A 22875-nucleotide genomic window follows, 5' to 3' on the forward strand; every position below is an offset into this window, starting at 1 on the left:
TTCACTATAATATCAGATTTTATCACATTTATTAAGTAATATTAAATATTTATTATACTATTACACACATACGTTACGTACAAGAGCTTGTTTAGTTTTCGCTATGAATATTGCATTTAGCCATTAAAAATATCACGAAGACAAATACATTTAGAATGTTTAAATTTTACTGCTGCTATTAAATGTTATATAAGTTCGATAGTCAGAGTATTCATACCGAAAACCTCACATCAAATTACTTTAAAGAAAAGATATAGGTAAGAAAATTTATTTGTAAATATTAGACTATATGAAGATATCTGATTCGAAAATATGATATTTGTATCACATCAATATGTCACAGGTACACAATAGGTTTATTATAGATATGTAGTCAGGATTCTTTGGGGAAGTGGCAATGAATTTTATAGGAGGCACTATTACTAAATATTTATTACAATATCTTATATAGATTATTTGTTACACTAAAATATTAAAATAGTAAGCGTAAATGATTTGACCGATTCCAACGTTCATTAGAATTTGATCGATTTAACATCTATATATTTTTTTTTATTAAATAATATAATAATAAATATATTTTACAATAGCATTTAATAAATTAAAGAAATACATAATATTATTAGGATTAAATCTCATTAATGTGGTATCTTAAAATATCTCTCTCTTTGGGTTATCGTTATAAAATCTTCAATTTTCTTTTTGTAATATAATTTTCAAAAAAATGATGGATCCTTACCAAGATATGTAGGTATTTATTGTTTTGATAAGTGGTTAAAGTTTGCTATATTGCTATTTTTATAAATTTCGTCTATACATAAATTTTCTTTTGTAGGATATGATACTTGATAGACAATATACATTTATCTGCTCATAAAATATATAGCAAACAAAATATTGAATCCCTTATAATATGAGCATAATAGAGATTTAAAATTTCTCTACGAAGGCAAGTTTATAAGAAATTACATCTAAATCGTTATATTATTGCTGAACAAGTATAAGGTCACGGTTTGACATAAGGTAGCAAATAGTTAAAGTAGGTATCTAGTAGGGCACAGAAAATATTGTCAAGCTAGTCTCTAAGCATTGTTTGGAAGAACACGGAGTGGGCGTTTCATATATTTATATAAGATGTACATTATCATTATCCATACACAAAGATTTGATCGTAAGCTAACATCGATTCAAAATATTTTATTATCATTCTACAATAAATAAAACTAGGCCTGGCGCATTTGCGCGATTTGGGGTTATGAGCCAAGTACATTTGAACTACGTTTTCTTACTTTAATAAACTTACTCTTTAACACATATTCTAAGTGAAGAGTCATGTCTAATGGTATACCATATCGAGTCGGTACTTGACATGATGAAGATGAGTAAATACTATGAAATGATTGTATTTCCCTAGATAGTATAAAAGGCCGATTTTGTGTTATCACGAAAGTAGTTGTGCGTAGAAAATTTTGGAAAATAAGTAATATTTACAGTTTATTTTGACACGATGATATCTAAGAATGTTAGATTAGTAGGGAAAATTCACTAAAGCACAACCTTGGAAGAATAGTACCTAGATGTTCTTACTAACTAGGTTTCACTTAAGATATATATTATTAATAGTATAAGGCAAAGTGTCGAAGTGGGGTTATCACATAAAATTATTAAATGCTACACGTTTAGAGAAATATAACATAAACAGATATAACAATTAGCAGGTGAAAGATTTGTTCATGAATCAATATTGTAAACAGGAGAATATTAAATATAGAATCACATATTAGAAGCTACTATACAACATATAAAACTTCTACAAATCGTACCTAAATATATATCAAGGCAAACATCGAATTCGTTCCTAAAGAGATACGTTTTTCGATTTTTTGCATCGATCAAGACAATATTAAATCTTTCACTAAAGCAAAACTTTAAGCTCCTTCAATTATGATCAGCAGGATCGCATCGGGGACATAAAAATACAAGTTGTGAAGAAATCGTGAAGGACACATCGCGGGTACAATAGCTACTCGGTACGGCGTCAGCATATCATTACTAGGGACTAGTCGGGTAAGTCGTCATACAAATCGGGAGACTGATCTGAAGATTAGCCGTCGCTGTCGGGACTTAGAACTAGTCGTCCTTACGTTCCGGCGACGGCTCTCTGGATCAATCAGGCGACTCGTCGGCCGCGAGCGAGGTGGCCGGGAACAGAGGGTACCAGCCGTACGTGCGCTGGGGCAGAGTCAACTTGTCGAGACAAATCTCGGCTCCCCCCAGAGCCAGATTGTGCTCGAAACCTCCGCAACGTTGCCACAACATTACTACCAGAATACGACCAAGCGATTCGTTTGCCTGGAAATTATTCAATCCTTTTGAACTGTCACCAATGAACAAAAATTTGACAACACTAGATTTTTCTTTTGCGTACATTCGGCTGTATATCGAGTCCTTTGTAAAAGTGAACTGACCTGATATTTGAGTGTTTGCTTGAAGTGTGGCTCAGTTGTTCGACGAATGACTCGTGTCTTGCGTTTATGCAGCCATTTGTCTCCATCTCGGAGGTAACATTTGACGTACGAATCTGGCACCTCACCGTTTACACCGTACACGCGACGTGCGTGCGATACCTGGATTAGTTAGAAAAAACAAGAATATGATAATTAATTTTATTATCCTTCAAAACTTTTAAATATGAATTACCTCAAGCTCCAGTTGTCCCTTGATCATGATAATGCTGATGTTGATCTCGGCATGCAATGGAGGCAAGTGGGCGTTTCGCGGCGGCATCTGCCCCGGGCCCAGTGGCACGTCATCTTCATCGGGCACCTCGCAGGCCGCCGATGCTGCCGCCGCCGGTACCGCAGCCCACATGCTGCCTTTGCGACCCGTGGCCGTGCCTGCGACACAACAACTGCCCAACGACTACACCCGCGAGATCACCCGCCTCGTGTGCGACGGTCGCCAATCTTTTCAACTTCAGTATTCAACTCTTTACACATTAAAACAAACAATACAACAAATTCAGAATGAACCATTCAATCGAACATTGATAAACACATAATAAGCACGTCAAACAGCTTCGTGCTATGTCTTTAAATACATAATCAGTCGATCTCTCCTAAACACACATATGAAAGAAGAAGCATATCAACGAGTGCAGCTTAGAGTGTATTCGAGGCTCTAATAGTTGCTTAAAGCGGTCTCCGATTCATTACGATGGTATTAAGCATTCCGTGTCATGAGCAGCCATTGATCGCAACAGTCGAGGTGTCGTTAAGAGAAGTATTGTCATGCGACTGCTGAAGAGTGCGCTAGAGGATGCGACCCGCGGCCTATTGCGCCTAAGCGGGCACGTCCGCTCGACTGCCCTGGGTTTGTCCGGGTTCACCGAGCCGACCGACTACTTCCTACGGAAGGGTTATGTACAAGAAGTCTACTAGAAGGCGGTTCAAACAATGAATGGAATTCGCGAAGGTGATGAGGTTCGTCATTTGACCTAGGCGATACGATGCCATCGAGATGAACGTAGACGGGTAGCCGAATAGACGGAACACAGAAACAGATGAAGTGAGCGTGATCGCCCGCGGCCGGGCATGCGTCAGGACAGTACAGACAGACACAGTGAAGTGATGAGAAGCATCGGGCGCAGCCACATTCAACGGTGCGGGCGCGGCCGTCGCGCAAGCAATATGACCCATGCTACTACGTGGCTGCCGATTCGCATTCCACCTCGAGACCCAGCGCCGACCGCTCCCACCACCTTACCTTGTGTATTTGCATACACAATGTACGGTGGTTCGACACGGCAAGGTGCGCGGGAGCGCTCAGCTCTGATGCGGAGCCCAAATGAGAATCGGACAGTCGTCGGACGTCACAAGGGATCGTATACACCGAAACCGCGCACGGACAAGCCCCATGCACGGCACGGGCTTTCGCTTACCGAGGAGCTAACGGTCCGTCGCTGCTGACCAAACAAGCACAACAGTACAGGTCAGTACCCTCAAGGTTTGCATTATCTAGTGGTGGGCGGTAGGCCTATTGGGGGAAATTTATACATCTACATAACTTTGCATTCAGTTCAATTTTAACCAGCGGATTCGGATTTTCACACGATGCATTAAGTTATTGAAGGAAGGTAGACATTTTGGAAAAATGAGCAAGGAATTGAATGATCGTTATTTGAGCTAAGATCCCTTCGTCGACAGGCGAACATTTGGAAATTTACATCCGGCCGAGATATGAGCGCCTACCTGAACTCCATACTTTTCTAAATTAACTAATGCGGTGAACGAAGGAAAGATAGAAGAAGTGACAGGAAGAGGGTGTAGAGCAAGTACAAGTGTAAACGTGACTCACGTCGTGCAGTGGAGCCAGACAGCGAGAGCGTGCGCCCGAGCTCACCCTTGACGGCGCGAAGGGACCGCATAATGTCGTCGGGGTCGCGTCGCACACACGACGACCGACGCCTCTCGCGACGAGGGATGCACACCGAGCTACCCTCACTCACGCCATCTAAGGTGTTGCAATATACTTTTACAATACTTTTACAACTGTTAACAAAATCATTCAGATTTCGAATGCTTTGCAATACAAAACTGTTTTCTATATGTGATATTTGAGTAAACAAAATACCAGAAGACAATAAAGCAATGGTGTGTATCCAATGTGAAAAACAATTAAATAGAATTTAAACTAAATAGATAAAAATATACTAATTCTATACCGAACCTTTATCTTGTTGTTGGAAGGAGGATCGACGGGAACCAGGCAAGGATCGAGAGAAATCTTTTCCCAGTTGGTATACTTCCACCTCTAGAGTTTCAGATTGAGAGGAGCCACGACGAGATCCCGCCACCCACGCGTGATCAGGGTGCAGCAGTGACGCACATTCGCCAATAGAATCTACGTCATCTGAAAATAATTTTTCGGTAGTAGGAAAATATCTGGAGAGTTATCGTTAAGATATTATTAATAAAATTAACATACAAAATATGCCGTATTGTAACCACAGTAAAAATAGCGATAAAATTGTTTTCTTTTTATTAGGACCCTTTATGTCACACCATCCACGCGATCGGACAGATCCTTGATCCTTGGACAGCTAGGTCTGGTGGGTTTGATGTCATCTGGCCGGCGGGAACAGCATCATATATTTGATAATTCTCTCGCAGAATTTTTCCAGCTGCAATCTGTGCTTGAGCCACATGTCAGATATACCATTCCAGGTTACCACCGTTTGGTCAGTTCTAATAATGTTCTGTGCACTTAATTTATTTATATATTAATGGAATATATAGATGGCTACACAGCACAAATGATTAGTTCTGCGATCGGCTTACGAAATATCCTAATTTTCAAACAAAAAAACATATTTTTGCAGTCTCAATACTCTTCCTCGCAATAATACCTGACACAGATCGTTGTGAAGCGAATTCCCCGCGACGCAAAGCCCGTGCTCCCGAAAGGGAAGACCTTGGAGATGCATTGGCAGAACGAGACCCGCGTTCCTCCAAGGTCCACCAAACTGCAAGCTCTTCAGCAAACGCTTTTTCTAGGTCCATCTGTAATTGGGGCATGGAGTAGACACAATACTCGCACAGTTTCATTAATAATATAACTTTTATTTATAACCTACGTGCCCAGGTTATCTATACTATGATGAAAAACAAATACGGCTGTAGGGTACAAAAAAACAGAAGTAAAATGTTGTACAAAATCGCTAAAGATCACTATTTATAGAAATATTTTATAAATAATAGGTCTTATTGGATAACTTTTACATAAAGTACCTGTTATAAGTAATAAAATTTTAGCGAATGCCGAAGATTGTATGATAAAAAAATATTGTCAGTTTTGGAAATCTGAGTGTCCATAACCAAACAATAATTACCTTATAATGCATGTCGTTGGAATAAATTAAACATAAATAAAATATATTTACAATAATAGGCACAATCGTGTTAATATCAGAAAAAATTATGGTAATATTTATTAGGATATTAGCATAAAGTAAATAATTATTTACGAAGTCTGTTTATATACTCACGGTACATTCGGCAATAAGTACAGGATCAATTCCCGGACACGCGTCCCACAAAGTGAGTTCAAGCGCTCGTCCTGCCAGTAAGTCTGCTGTGAGCCCACCGAATCCAAGTGTAGCGTTCCACACGGGACTGCACGATGCGGATGCAGGGTCTGTCTCTACTGGTGGACAACTCTCCCTAAAATACGAATATATAATTATAATACCATATTTTATTAATACATGAAGGTGATGATAACGCGTCGAAACTAGCTTACAATGTTCTGAAGAGAATGAAACCTTTATCTTTTGATTAAAGGTCTTATTGTTAATAAATGCCTCTCGCGTAACATGCAAGTCAAAGACAAGTTTCAAAATGTAAAAGGTTATGAGCGTTTTGATATAAGTGAAATATTTTGTTTATTTGAATGCAGCTTACACTAATACCGATTGAGATTTGCGATTTTGAGATAAATGGATGTAACAAAAGCGTATTTACAGCGATGGCAAAAGCCGTATCCTGGCGAACGCTTCAGGTTCATCTCCATAGCCTAAAGTGTGGTCACGTGGAGGCAGATCATCAGCCGCGATTAAGAGTATGATGAGCTTGCGCAAGTCACACTCGAACCAGACTTGTAGCTGAGCACGCGCAGGTGGCCGCTCTCTTGCCCGCTCGGCTCTCTCCTGTTCCTACGTACACATCGATCTATCAATGTCTAAGATATAAAGGCGGAGAGTATATACAATGTGGTACTCTATGCTGTCTAAAAGGTGTTTCATAAATAAAAACCACATTGCACATACTCATCAGACACGTTTTTTGACCAAAATATAGAAAAGGGACGAAACGAAATTAAATAAAAGGATTTATAGGAAAATCTAAATGAACATTTCCTGGGTATGCGTCATTCAACCGTAACATGCAGACGACTGTCTATTTTCACCAGCGAGAATTCTTTATAACTCGGTTTAACTTGCAATGCATTTAATATTGTGAGTTTGTTTACTCACAAAGTCATTAAAATAACATGCTCGGGCTTAGGCTTTCCATACAATAAGTAATAAAATCTGACGTTCTCGTCCGCCATGCATAAAGCTGATCATGCTGAACGGTTGATAAGCCGAATTTTATGTTGACATTTTATGCTCTTCTAAGAATTTAATATGGTCCGAGTAATATCTAAACTAATTAATATTCTAATATTTTTGCATTAATAGCATCTACTATATTCTGTCTATAAGTAATTCCAATTGAGACTGAATATTTTATGAAGCGAACTATAGCCTTTATGCATGTGCATCTTCTATAGGACTACACAGTTCCTAACAATTTTAATGCGTCGTTTGGAAAAGGACACTTCTAGCTGTATTGTGAATTTTTTAATATTACTTTTCGTATTAAAGGTAACGTTTTCGGCTTTAGACCTCGGGGTAGCGGAGTAAGTCATAATTTATATTGGCTTTGAAAACCTATAATTGACCATGTTACATGCATATTATGAGTTAGTTGAGTGTGAAACGGTTGAAGCACGAGTCGGTATGTACATGACGTCACATCACGTAAGCGGTAGTGCGCGCCTGTCGCTCAAGGTTTTCGTCTCGCGGGGCCTTCAACGCCCAAAGCCCCTAAATTCTATTGCGAGCGACTCGGAACATTGTGCATCACACTACGCTATAGCAAGACTCGGTACAGACACTTGTTCAAGACAGGACGGAACAAACAGATGCTGCTTCCAGACCAAGTGCTTTCGCTACTGTTCTCACCTCGGCTCGTGTTGCATTATTTTGTAGGTCCCATCCATTGTTTCTTTTGTTTTGTTTTGCGTGTATGAATATTAACGGTTTCTGTTACTGAAACCATATGCTGAGAACTATCTTTGAAGTGGGTGATAACTAAGTCCTCTTTAAGCTCAAGCGTTAGGTTCTAGCGAGACTACGGTCTGTAATCTGTGTGTCCATACAGCATCGTGTATGTCGATGTCCTACGCTACCATCGAGCACTAAGGTGCGCTTGCGCGTCTACACTTACGTATAGATTTATCGCTCCTATATTGAATGTTCAGTCCCTAAACTTCTCTCAGCAATGTTGTTCAGAATATGAAATCGGTGGGGTGATAGAAAAAATAAAAATCTGAAAATAATTATAGGTAGAATTTTTTCACACTCGCCTCGAACGGGTAATACAAATGGTAACGTATAACAATAAATAACAAACAAACCGTAAAGTATAGATAAACATCTTAATTAAACATAGTTCCTTTATCTAAATAGTTAACAAATTCGAATAGTTACACCTACCATAGTAAATAGAAACATTCTCTTACAAATAGAGTGGAAGATGTAGGAGCAGTGCTACATTATCACAGCGGAACGGACCATCTCTTGCGCTTCGGAAAATTAACAGAGAAATCTTTACATCAACGAGTTACAATTTAATAATCAAATAATCTACAAGATAAAGAATAATTAGGTATTAATTGATTAATGGACCATTTTATATTGTAATTGTTAACATGATCTACCTATATTTACATTTTAGAAGATGAAGAGTACTATGATCCAGTAATCATGGGTGGCATTGAAGCGCAGTGGAGAAGGTACCGAGTGACGTATCTACATAGTCCATAAACGTCTTTACTCTTTGCTCACAACACATATTACAATTAAAGCCTGTATGGGTATTATACCGGGGTTTTCGGCAATTTCCGTCGGGTCGGCGACGACGGTGATTTGTCCGTTTCGGGCTCTGTGGATCAAAGGTATTTGTTATTCTCTAATCTCATACAAAACCTTGTTATGGAGAATTGGAATTGATACACGGTGTTTCAGAATGGTTTGTATTTTCATACACTTAAAAGTTATAATGGCGTGGACTGTCGTTTGGTTAGGATTAAAGACTTGTCCGACTGAAAATTGTCAATTATACTATTTTGACCATACCACTTATACTAGAATACGCCTATTTCAACAAATCAATGCTTATATTTAAAAAAAATAAACGTTGATTGTTTAAGACCTGAAAATGGTTTTAATCTAAATTTGTATCACAACAACGAGGAAGTTACCATTTTGAACATGAATTAATGAGATATTTAGTAGTTTCTAAAGGAAATGCAAAAAATACCTTAAATTTCAAAGATTTTATTTATATAAAAATAGATGATACTTCGACAAAATAAAACTAGTCTAAAATTCAAGTGTTTTACGACTTAATTAAAAGAAAATAAGGGTTGAATTAATATTGTTTGTTTTGAGTATCTCGTGAATTATAATAAGTTTGTGAACTAATATTACTCGATTTAGTTGTGAAACTACAATACAGTAACTTGAATCATGTTTAATTGTATAACTACAAAAAATATTGTTATGAAATTTAACCAAAATACAATTATGCATTCGTTTCTTGCATTAACGTTACTTTTCACCTAGCAGGATATGACTCTGGTATAAAAAAAAAAATATATATATATTTTTTTTTATATTGTAAAGCAATTAAGATAATTCAACAAACATTTTGAATAGGTTCTGTAAATATTGTTTGATTTTTTACACAGAGAGATCAAAGAGATAATCTTATATAACGACAAGTACTTTATATAAACTTCAGTTCTAGGTTGTTGACCTTTGAGGTCGGCAACTAATTTACGCGTACTTTGAAATTGATTACCTCGTCTCATGCCTGGGGCACATTTTCGGATAGCTTCTTAGCACTGACTCTTATACATATGTTGGAGGTAGTACATGTATTACGGCCTATATATATCCTAATCCTGCGTTTCATTATATAAATAAAACAATTTCTTTGAAAAACACGTGATCACCAACTTGCATACAAAAATAAAATGAATGAAACGAACATTGAAATATGTTTTAACACAGGAAAATTAATGTGTTATTCCAATGTAACCTTCGTAATGTCTGTTTTAACGAATACGCCACGAACCGAATCGCAATATCCAAACGTAAGCTGAAAATATATAATTAATTACAGTAATGACTTACCATAAAGCGCGTGATGATGTGGTGGCAAGGCTGCTGGCGTAGGTGGTTCCTCAATCTGATGAGCAGGTTCAACCAGCAATTCTACCGAGTCCCCCCCTCGTTCTAACACAGCGCATACTTCCTCAAAACTACGCTCTGTTAGGGATACCCCGCACCATTCTAAAACCTGTACATTTATTTATTGTAAATAAACTGTATAAGGATAAAAAAAAAATTCTGCGGTTATTTGCAATCAGCCCCAAGGCTATGAGCGAATTAAATATATATAATAAAAAGTATAAGAATAAATAAGTCTAATATAACCAAGTCCTTCAGTCTCCGCTTCTAGATAATTAGCAAATTGTGCTTTTCTCATTTCATTGTCTCTTACTCACCTTATCTCCCTGCTGTAGTCCCGCCAGATCAGCTGGTCCACCTGGTACCGTCCATACAATGACAGCTTCGCGCCGACCACTTACATCTGGCTTGCCTCCTACCACGCGCATACCGAAACCACGCGCTGCAAAGATATCAATGTTTTAAACCTAGTGTAATAATATGATACAGTATGACTTAATCTATATCAATCTATTTAACTTATTTTTAAATATAAATACATAAATAAAATAACTTTTTATAGAAGATTTTTAAAGCCTAGTGACTTGCGTTTGGTGAAGTACCATGCGACTCTCATTCCTGAGGTCAAGGTTCAAATTGGGTGTGCACCAATGGACTTACTTTCTTTCTTTTTTTTATACTTTCTCCCTCGTACGGTAAAGAAAATCATCTTGAGGAAGCTTATACAGAAATCTGAAACCCAGTCCTCAAAGATTGTAGCGCCGTTTGATTTTTAAGTTTAAAATTGCATTTTGTTTAAATGAGTAGTATGTTTCAGATTGTTTAAAATTCGGAACATCTACATTTTGATACTACTGTAAGAATTAAAAACAGTTTAGGTGAAAGAAGAATTTGAAACCTTTTTATATATAAGTATATTAAAAGTGTACTATAAAGATAGTATATGTGGGCGCAAATTGATATATATAATGGTTATATTGTTACATAAATATAAAGATTGATATTTAATTCAAGTAAATAAATATTTTTAAAGATAATAATAAATAATATTAAGGATTGATAGTCTGTGGTAAATTCATAGCATTTATTATTTATGTTTAAGAAATGGTGTTGATCAGCTGCTATTGTCATTTCATCATCATTTGGTAATATCGGGGTAAAATTAGTTCAAAACCGTTATATGGTTTATTTTATTTACCAATATTAATGGATCTGCAAATTAAGGACTATTTGATAGTCTGTAGTCTTTATTATTTATATTCAAGAAATGGTGTCGGCTGTCATTGTCATTTAATAATGTCAAAGTCAAATTACGAAGCCGTTAATACGAATGGTCTATTTGTCAATGTTGCTAGATCTGTAAATTAACGACTATTCAATGGTCGATAATAACAATGACTCCATAGTCATTATTATTATTAATTAAAGTCAATAATTAATATTAATTATCATATCACTTTAAACATTTAAAACTTATTGATAATAAATATTAAAGTAATCTTTGACACTTGTTTCTATGACTGCCGTTTGACTCTGTGGTCGATTCGGGTTCGGTCGTGGAACGAGTACACGAAATGTCACGAAACCTCTTTATTACAAATTCTGGTTGCTATATATATGGGAACTGGTTGGTGAAGCGCTTAAGGTGATATCAGACGGTTCACTCGAATGATTGTTCACTCGAGTGAATGCTTCATTTTTTTTCATTCTATGTTCACACGGCTTTGACGAAATGATACAGAAATGAACATTCATTGTTCTTTCTTTTAAATATGTCATCGAATGAAGTCGTACGTCTTGGAGTTAGTTTAATTTGTGATCATTTAATCAAAGAGTTGACAAAAAAGAAGCAAAGAAAACGTCGACGGTGGTGGGTGCGACCATGGATTGAAAGAAGAAATTTATTAGGAGCTTCCAATACATTGTTGAGAGAACTAGCCGTTGAAGATCCTGATTCATATTGTAATCATCTTCGAATGGATGAAAGTAAATTTGAAGAAAAGTTAAAAAAAGTTATAACTTCGTCGACAATGTGATGTCCGTCGGCTACAGGACTCGTAACAAAATGGCCGAATCCGAATGAACGTTCTCTCAGTGTTCAGACCGTTCATTTCTCGTTCATTCGGAGTGAGAATGAAAGATACCGGATGCCAATATCCAACACTGTTGGATCGGTTCACTAATGAATTCATTCGGCACTCGTGTTTCATTTTTTGTTCAGACATTTCATTTCGAGTGAAATGTACCGAATGAAAGGTGAAAATGAACAAAAAATGAACCGTCTGATATCACCTTTAGTTCGGTTGAGCGGCCGAACCAATCAGAAGCCTTTAAAAAGTGGACTTTAATGTCGAAAGTAAATGGCTGATGCCAACAAAACGCCAACATATACGATCTAATACATAAATAGTTGAAATGGTTTCTTCTAACTTAATACGTACATACATACTTCAATTTTAATAATACAATGCGTCCTAAACGGATAAAACTTGAGTAATATAGCAATATATGTTAGTAGATTTTTTAGTAGTTTAAAAAGTCAGACGGATTTTATTACATATATTATGTATGGAACTTGTAATTATGTTAGTGCGAAAGTGCTTAACACAATTAGAAGTTTAACGACTCCCAGTCATCCAATTTGGCACTCTTTGAAATTGTTAAATTTCATACTTCGTATGTAAGACCAATTAAGGAACAAAATAATTGCCAAATCTTTTTTGCACTAATATGTATGATTTAGTTACTATTTCACTTTTTCTATGACTAATTTTTATTTTGAATGGCCATTGTCATAATATTTACACAATTTTTTTTTTGAAAATATAAATAAATTTCAAACAACTCTCGTTCTTTTTATTCATTTTCAACCACCACCACGACCACCCCCCACCATGCAAACAATCAGATTAACAAACGTACATTATTTAAAAACGTAGGACATGGATGCTATCTATATCTGACGCGCTCGAGTATGTCCATGGCACATTTTTTTTTACATTTACGAAAGACTATTGCCGCTCCCCCACCGATGAAACGTTTTTTTTTTTATATAACATTTTATTCTTTTAATTATCTTAGCTTCGCAACCCAATAGGTCTTTATGACGCTCGAGTAAATCCCCATTTAGCATCTTGGGCTCCCCTACTATACGTGTAGACATGACTTTTTAGTTATCACGAAACTTTTAAATGACGCGACGTTGTCAATAAATTTTTTAATACTATAACTAATATATTTTTGTTCCAATAAAAGATTACATTATTTATTTAAAATAGTATTCATTGAAAATGAATGATAAAGTGAGATACTTCCTAGGCCTAACCTTTCCGTCCTTGCAAATAAAAATAGCTTTAGATATTAGAAACAAACATACATCTATGTCCTTTATCGTTGGGGTCACGCCGCAATGTCACTCTCCGTGGAGTATGATCATCAACATCGTGTATCACTATTTTGATGGCTTCAGCGTCGACGGACATTTGTCTCGCAGCAGCAGCCGCGGCAGCAGCAGCAGCAGCCGCAGATGACGACACCAAGGACTCAGTAGAATCAGATGTCCGTGACGCCAATGCTGCCATTGCACTTAAAGCTCCTGTACGCTGCTGTAAGGCGGCTATGTCGGGTCTGGTGATATATAATACATATAAAAACGATACTTGCTTTATGCAGGTGATTAAACAATTATCAATACCATAACAACCTAATAACTAATAACTAGGTTCTTCATATGTAAAATGAAATGGTGAGACTTAATGAGTCTGCACTGGTTCCAGTACAAATTTAAATATAGACCCTTTTCTATTTTATTTATAGTGGTTTCCTCTTGATTATTTATAGACTGCATTATTAATAACTATTACTTAACAATAGTTCTGCTTTTCATCTGTAGGCAAACATGCTTACGTTATAGTACTGTAACATTGTGTTGGTGTAAGTTTAAATCCCGTAAAAATATATAAAAAGTAAAGGGTTATAATAAATACCAAATAAAAAAGGATTGATTTAAATAATTTCTGTATAACATAACTCTAAGAAGTAAATGACTCTTAAAATACAATTTAAAAAAAATTAATTGGAATCAGTTGCCTCAAATACTTGAAACGGATATAATTTATAATTGCGATCAATTCAATGCTGTTAAAAGCCGTGTAGAGCGATTTCAAAGTCAATCATTTGTAAAGCTACGAGGTTCCAGCTCAATGACACTAGATATAAATATTATATGCTATTGAAAATGTCACTGAAGCTCATTAAAATACCGTTGCAGTAATATTTAAAAAGAGTTTATTTAATCATAAATATTGCATTAATAAGTTCATATCAATAATGAGAGTCGGTAAGATAAGTAATAAAACACGAGGAGTTACAAATTTATATAACAAAATCAATAACTGTAATTAACTAAAGCGTGGTCATTAGTCATAAAATTGTGTTGTCTTTGACAATTTAATTAACTGTATGTAAGCATCATTACACATTATTGCCTTCTTGGGACACATTACAAATTACATTAATTAAAAAATCATAGACATAAGTTTAGGTAGTAACTAAAATAGAATAAAATAATAATAAATAAAAGTTAAAAAAAACTAAAAAACACGCTTTTGAAGCACAACAAAAAATACTAGTATTATTGTGAAAATGCGTGGGTTGCTCGATAGACGAAAAATATGGCACAGAGCGCCCCACGCTTTTTCACAATAATACCAGTATTTTTTGTTCATTACCATTTTCAGCCTAAATTAGCAATTATTGTTCACTTTTTAGTTTGATGTGCTTCAAAAGCGTGTTTTTTAGTTTTTTTTAACTATTATTTATTTTTTAGTTAAATTTTTTCACTTTTTTTCGGATTATTGCATTGTCATCGATCTTTGACAGGTGCGCAAAGTTTGAATTTAATCTGTCCGTTAAAAGTGGGTCAAAATCGAGTCCGAAGGAGTCGGTTACATACATACATACATACAGGTGAAGCTAATATAAAGCGTGTAAAAAAGACTACTACTTACTTAGACAAATAGGTTGAACAATATTGAATTACATTTTGAGTAAATTAAAACTACTTTGATTTTAGAGAAACTGGATAAATTGAGTAAAAGGTTTTGTTTATTCTAATCGAATCGCTAAGGAGTGAGTATAGTACGTACAACTGACTGCCCCGTCGTCTAATCGGCCTTTCTTCTTCCACACTGAGTCCCGAGATCTGCGGCGTGTCGCTTGGCTCAACATCAGTGCGATATGAACCGCGACGTGACCCTGCGCCAACTACATCTACTGCTGACGCCCTGGATTATGCAAAATTATTTGTTTGCATATAAACTGTTCACGTATACAGGCATGTTTTACAATGCGGCCATTTCGCGAAAAACAGTCGTGAAACTCGGCAAGCTATGAATATTATATCATGGAACGGAAGTCATATTCCCAATGTAAATGTACGAACATAACAGGTGAACTTATATCTTGATTTTATTAAGGATTATAGATTTTGTGTTACGTTTCAGTGGCTGGTTAAACTAAATAATTTTTTTTATTTTTTATTTTTAATATATTTATTCACAAAAAAGTGACATCTTAATTCAAACCATGCCCCGCAAAACTGCTTACGCAGTTTGACTGCAGGTACCTCGCCTTAAATAAACATAACTTCTAAATCACTAAATTAGGTCACACTAATACAATTAATTTACTTATTGGGTACAATACAATTATAATTACTAATACAATTATTTTAAAAAAATGTTTTTTTAATAAACTTCTAAATTTATCCAGTGAAGGCTCACGTCTAATGTCCTCTGGTAAACTGTCATAAGTCTGCTTAGTTATATTTCCAAAAATTATAGTCTTTTTAAATGCTTACTTCTTTTATGCAACTAGGTTGGTTTTTGATGCCCGGCCTCGTGGTCTTCATACCATGAACGTATCAGACACGAAAACAAGTACAGACTGCTGTACTAGATCCTTTATAGTGCATTAAAGCAATGGTTTTAGTAACCATTCGTATGTGCACTGATTTTCCTTTCATTAATTTGGCACGACATGTGTATTGTGTACTGTACTATGCTATGCATTGAAGAGTCCTGCACAGATACATATCTGCAGCGGCATATTCACGCAGACTATTCTCAACGCTCCGCCCATAGAGAGCAATGGTGTTGATACTACACCATTGAAACAGTATCTTTTGTTATCATGGTCTCAGCAATATGTTTAATGTTTTCGGTGTAAAAGTGTAGGGCCTTTCGTTCAGAAATCATAGACACATTTTATGAACAAAACCAATTATATAAATAAAAAAAATAAAAGCATTACAATTTAAAAGTATAGCGTATTTTCATAACACTCAGTGCCTGTTTAAAAGGTAACATGTTATAAAATGTTTACGCAAAAGGTGACTATTAAAAGCTCTTCCGTGTCAAGTTGTAAGTAGAGCAACACCCTCAAATTTTATGACCTGAATTTATGTCTATTTATGGAGAAACTTCGGCGAAAAATAAAACCGAAATCTTGATATGAGGTACACTCTTAGAAATCTTTACCCGAACCTCCTATTTGGTTAATTAAATTTCTATGGGCTTAAAAATATAACGGGGTTTAGGTACATATAGACATTCTAGGAATGCTTTATTTTTTATTTCTAGGAATCATTAAAGGCCATGTTCCCCGTCATTACATACTTTTGCAGAAGTTACTACGAAGTAATGAGTATTACTTCCAACGCGTAGTATTTTTATTTACAGATTACTATAATAGAACACTAAACAAATAAATAAATTAGATTAAGTTGAGACTTTGATTTTGTCATAGTTAGCGCTTATTACTCAGAATGTCAGATGACCTTAGTTCACGGAACTTAGTTCTCGGGAATATGGGATTCATTTTCCGGAGCCTATATACAGATCCAATCTCGTTAGCTTTGATATATTTAGCATGATTACTTCTAGTCATTGTGTGTTACATGTAACTTTCTAATTACAAATAATAAAATATCTATACTATATAATATTTAAAACATGATATTATATAAACAATATATTATTATGTATACCATCTATGTATTATTGTATCTACAACATATTCTTGCAAATAAAGAATCATTATTATTATTGTACGGTTCGTGGGTCAATGGGATGCTATATATGTATAATATAGATATATTATTGATGAGCAGGCTTTACTGCTATTTTTTTAAATGCTATGCTTATAATGGTGAAAAGAGTGCCTACGTTTTGGTTTAGTCTCGGGGCGTAACTAAGAAAGCCTGATCCTTGGCTCGTACAATTATAAAATAACTATCGCTTAGACATTGAAGACAAATTAAGCAGTCATTAAGCGTGCGAATAGAGGGAGTTCGGCCTTAGCTTTCATCAATGAATTTTTTCGTCGATGTTCACAATTAGCACAGCAATTACTAATTGCGAACATGGTATAAAAAGGAGCCGGAATAGAACCTAAAATCAACGACGCATGTCTGATTAGGTCATTGCCTATATAAAATAAAAAACAATAAAACATACGCATACATATATCTACACTATGCTCCATAACACGGTACTTTATACGCGCACAAATTCAAATTTAAAAAATCATTTAAGCATATAGGTAACACAGTGTAAACTTATGACTCTTCAGTAAAGAAATATATATTAATGCTTCTAATTTTACATTTAGTGCCAGTTCCTAGTTGCCAGTGCCTAGTTCTCAAATCAAGGGCGTAGAACGGTAGAGAAGAACTGGCAATAAACTCTCCGCCACTCTTTTTAATCGCCATGTTGTTTTTTACACAACGTTTGTAAGGAGCTGCAACCATTACACCATGTTCCACATGACATCTTAAGTAATTAATAATAATAACATAAATTAAAAACAAAGACTTGTCCTCTATCAGTAGGAGGCATGGTGAATAAAAATAAATCGATTTTAATTTATTTCAGTATAATCGTGATTTCGCTTTCCCACCTCCCAAAACCACATCATTACACAAGCATAGTATATGAACGTATAATGTATCAAGTGAATGTATTAATGTTGAATGTCAAAGTTGAATTGAGTGGCTTTTACTCTAGATTAATTATTTTCGATGCAAATTGTATTTTGTTACCAATATTTCGGTAATCAAATATGCCGTAAATAAATCGAATTTCATAGTAATTTGATATCAAATAATACAATCCTAATGAAGCGTATCTATGTCATATATTAACAACAATAAGAGGGGTCCTGACTGGCATTCCATAAAATCAAATACAATCAAAATTTAAAACATCGCTCAGATAAATTGTATATTTATCATAAATATTTATAACGGATTTGTACCTGTTCAACTGTCTCAAAAATTGCTAATTATTCAAAATTTATACAATAGGTAAAACCGCTTTCAACAGCAAATACATTTCTAAGCAATCTTTTTCTAGCTGAAGTAAAGGAAACGTAATGGGAAAAGCAGCACGTGAAAAACATGGTAGCTTATACATTCCATTAAAAAAGCATGTTTACTTTTAAATATTGCAGTTATGTGGAACGGTACATTCTACAATTAATGTTAATCAGTGAAACTTTTTGTGGATATATCCAATGTGTTGATTTTATGTTTTACATTTATTTTATTTTTACTGTATGAAGATGTATCTGTTTAGTTTCCTTAATAAATAAATAAATACTTAAGCAAAGTAATTATACGACTTTAATACAACCGAATGAGTCTGAGTCATATTTATTCATCCATTTGCCAAACGTACGTAATAACGCTCTTGGATTCATAATCAAATTAAACAAACGCATACATACAAGACTGCTAAAAACAATTTAACTACCAAATAGGTTTATACCACTACAAAATACAAAAATCTACCTTCGTGACATCGGAGGCGGAGCAGCCAAAGCTGGCTGGTGTGGAGGTTGCTGGTCATCATCACAGGAGTGCTGATGGGGTGCTCGAATCGACCGGCGACGTGTTGGAGTCACTGTGCTTGGACGCCGGGACTGCACCATGGGCGTGGTGCTGCCGCCTCCCTTCAACTGCCGCCGCGGGCAGCGTCGTTAAACAACAGTCAAATTTTTTGCACATACACATGTATATAGTGATGGTGTAGATGAAATGTTTTTTATACAAAATAGGTTTCTTATACAAAGAGGTAGGTTATATAATAGTTGGTAACTGTATCATTGCTGTTTAGGTTGTTAATAAAAAAAATAGCTCATCCAAATACCTCAAGACTCAGTTAAACCAAATAAAATGGAAATTTATGCAATATGTAAGTTTTTTTGCAACCGCTATTTTTCAAGTGACATTTGACAGATTGAGGTCATTAAAGTTTCCATTCTCATTGGAATCGCAATGTCCTGCTTAAGTATATACTCATAGCATTGAGTTATTGTTTTTTAAGAAGTATTTCCTAGATAATTTGAAGTTGTATTGGAAATTGTATATCTACCTAAATAAATAGAAAAGAAAGTGAGTAATTTATATTCGTATAGAGCAAACGTGACCGTTACGTTATATTCACTGGTTTTATCAATCACAAATAATTGGGATTTAAACACGTATTACATAAGTGAAAAGTATGAAACAAGTAAAACATTTTGTCAGCAGTAGTAGCGTCATACATTCGAAAATAACTTTTTTAGGATAACTATTTAATGCTATATAAATTCTAAGAAATCAATTACTTTACAAATGCTCTGCGTTTTACGTCAAATGTATGGTGATAATGTCATTAAAAATGGAATCGGAAGACGCAACGCTAGTTTAAATGAAATAATGTCGCTTATCAGTAAATTGTAATATTATAAGTAAATTGAGCCATGACAAAGAAAACACTCAAATTATCGTATCGAAATATCACAAAAATATAATAGAAAAGTTGTTTCAAGGTTACTCAAAGTGACATAAGTAAATAAGGCAAACGACAGGAAACGATAAAGCGGAGATTTGTAAGACGTCTGACAAAAGTTGCATTGGGAAAACGTGTACTAGATTTTCCTATTTGCATCTTCAAGATATTTCTTTTGCTACGGTTACATAAAATGCCAGAGAATTTAAATTTTACTGAACTTGGCCTGTTTGATACTACAGTTGACTTCCTATGTAATATTGAGTATTAAGATACGAATACTATATTATATATGTTTTTAAAAATAAGTAGACAACAGCAACAACTGCTTTTAAATAAAGTCTGTCTATTTAAATGAGTTTAAATTAATTGAAAATAACTATAGTGAAGTGTTGATATAGTTTAATAATATTATTTTTATATTGCGATCAAGTATTTATATGTTTATAAATGAAGGCGGTTTCGTCAGATAAAAAGAATTCTTATTTAAAATAATTTTGTATATAAATATTAATATTTGTGTATATATCATTTCAAGTATACTTGACACCTGCGTATACCTTTACCTTTTCCAATTCTTTAAGTGAAGCGGGTGATACGTCTGAATGTCGCCGTAGTTCTGGTGATCGTGGTGGAGCCAGGCCAGTGCTGCTGCCCCCACTACCCAGGCGAGCTTCTGAATGTCTTCGTTGTAACGCCTCTAGTACTGGTACATCCAGTAAGGAATCCGTACTGTCTTGCGCCGCTGGTGGTAAGCGCGGTGCGGCTTTTCGCCGACACACTGAACATCGCCACGAACTCTGACGAATTTTTAATTTCAATCGAGTATATTAAGATTTTTCCGGGGAAATAAAACTATAAAGGGCGCTTGAATTATATTATTTTTATATTACATTACCTTTATATTTTATAAGACAAACTAAATCAAAGTCATGAAATAAAATAAAAAAAACTGTTTATTTAAATAATAGGGTATTGTATGTTCGCATTTGATATAAATAACACTATAGTATTAAAGTATACACAGGAAATAAAAATAGTTAATCAAAGCGAACAATAATTTTATTTAGAAACTCACCGACTCCTCTTCACTGGCTGGCTTCGAGTAGGAGGAGCAATCCTCACAGACTCTGTGCTGACACCCATTACAAATGTGAAACACCTCACCCGGCTTTAGAGCTTTCAGGCACACTCGACAGGCTCCAGCTCGGGATGGTGCTTTACCCGCCTCACTGTTTTGTATCATAATAGTTCGAGTGAAACCAATAATGAATCATGTTTGCTTTATTTATTTTGTATTTTTCCGCTGCGAAAACCGCAGTGAGAGTTCGAAAACTGAGTAACAGAATCGCAAGGCAGATTTCAAAAATTCTTTAACCATTAGAATTTTACATAAACCGACTATTACTTTTGTTTTATAAAGCCGGTTCAGGCCGCTAGCATAGTATATCATTATTGTTGAATTAAATATGTTGAACAATATATAAAGTGTATAACAGGAACTTTTCTGTTTAATAAACTCTAACTGGTATCTAAAACGCTTCTCATCGTCTTAGATAAATTTATTTGCCTTTGAATTGATAAAATTTACGACAAATTTCACTTTTAGGCAAATTCTATACACAAATATCAATATATATTTTGCAGGTTAAATATCATAATCCAGTTCCGAAACTATAGTAAAAGAATATAAATTTAAGTCGTCCAACGAGATAAAACGTGAAACGTCTAAGAAAGTTATCCGAGCTATTTCCGTTGTCAGTAATATGAACGACTTGAAATGGATATTACTTAATTTCAGTTTCTCATTTAATGATATCAAAGATAATAAAATAAAAACTGGAAATCTGCTTTTCCGTCGAGATGTTTCTGATGGATTTGTAATTAGACTTCAGTGTGGTGCAAAATGTAAATTGAATGAAAATTTTAAATTGCTATAGAACAAATAAGTCAAGTAATAACTAACGCTCAATACAAAGTAATTAATTGTAATATAATACTTTAATTATTTTATCTTGGTATTTTTAAACAGTACAGTTTTGTCTTCTGACGGTGTACGGCAAATGATTTTGTCTTCTCTATGAATGTAACTTACCGTTCAGTCTTCGCAGTTTTCGTTAAGGGCGGAGGTTGCGCCGGCGGAGGGGTCGGCGCAGGTTCTACGCTCGCCTCCGTCACCACGGATCGAGGGCCCAATTTTGTTACTAAAACAGTAACTGATGATAAACATTTCACGTAAACTCACTCTTTCATTGCCTTTAATAAATTTCTTAGGCTAGGCTAGGCTTTCTTAGGCTTAGACACCGGTCTCTTTCGCCTCTTTATAAGCCTCTAATAACAATTTAATGCTTTTTTATCACTCTTGTGTTAGTTCTTAGATAAATATGGGCGATACAACTATATAAGGATATGTAAGTTGATTAATAAGATTGTAATACAATAGTAACCAGCTTAACTAGATGCAACATCATCTTTATTTAGTGGTCGTGCATTTCTTTTGTCATGACATCATATCTATACTATTACGATAAGCTCTTTGGTTAAAAGCGCATAGGAACTACTGGTTGAATTATTAAAACAAAATATATACGATAGTACATTTATGGTCGAAGGCTATCACGCTGCTTATAGGATTAACGTCGATACTTGTATTTATTTAGGAATATCCTCTCGGCGATGTAGTTATTTTGAATAAGTGAATTCAAATAGACAACTCTATTTCAGGAATCCACTCACAATAGATGCGTGCCGAGGCCACCCCTGGGAGACTCTCGACGGTACTCAACTCGAATATTGAGAAATGTTCATAAATTCCTCTCCGAGCTGCTATCAAATACTCTACGTTTTTGTCTAACGTTCATAATACCTAGCTGAAATTTTTTGGCTACCACAAACCCTCGTATAGAATTTAATAATGTTCATGTTAACTCATGCGAATGTTGCAGACTATTTTGGTGTTGG

At 35.1% G+C, this 22875-nt stretch overlaps 1 protein-coding gene across 7 annotated transcripts in view; it reads right to left on the bottom strand.

Annotated features, from left to right (window-relative positions):
* The window catches only part of LOC125048633 (regulating synaptic membrane exocytosis protein 1), a 94258-nt gene continuing 71383 nt past the window's right edge, over nt 1-22875 (bottom strand). For 4 of the 7 annotated variants that reach the window (XM_047647407.1, XM_047647405.1, XM_047647406.1 and 1 more), the window contains exons 4-20: nt 22010-22118; nt 20993-21146; nt 20481-20714; nt 18933-19099; nt 15229-15366; nt 13458-13708; nt 10399-10523; nt 10025-10190; nt 8710-8768; nt 6522-6712; nt 6047-6221; nt 5408-5561; nt 4729-4911; nt 4357-4512; nt 2701-2897; nt 2469-2627; nt 1-2352 (exon numbers count right to left, since the gene is read on the bottom strand). In XM_047647407.1, coding sequence (XP_047503363.1) covers nt 2167-2352; nt 2469-2627; nt 2701-2897; nt 4357-4512; nt 4729-4911; nt 5408-5561; nt 6047-6221; nt 6522-6712; nt 8710-8768; nt 10025-10190; nt 10399-10523; nt 13458-13708; nt 15229-15366; nt 18933-19099; nt 20481-20714; nt 20993-21146; nt 22010-22118 — 2804 coding nt within the window. In that variant the 3' untranslated portion in view covers nt 1-2166. Of the gene's footprint in view, nt 2353-2468; nt 2628-2700; nt 4036-4356; nt 4513-4728; nt 4912-5407; nt 5562-6046; nt 6222-6521; nt 6713-8709; nt 8769-10024; nt 10191-10398; nt 10524-13457; nt 13709-15228; nt 15367-18932; nt 19100-20480; nt 20715-20992; nt 21147-22009; nt 22119-22875 lie in introns of those variants that run through there. The other 3 variants (XM_047647409.1, XM_047647410.1, XM_047647411.1) reach the window with 3 other exon arrangements.

The sequence above is a fragment of the Pieris napi genome, chromosome 4 (genome assembly GCF_905475465.1).
Source record: "Pieris napi chromosome 4, ilPieNapi1.2, whole genome shotgun sequence".
Taxonomy (NCBI): domain Eukaryota; kingdom Metazoa; phylum Arthropoda; class Insecta; order Lepidoptera; family Pieridae; genus Pieris; species Pieris napi.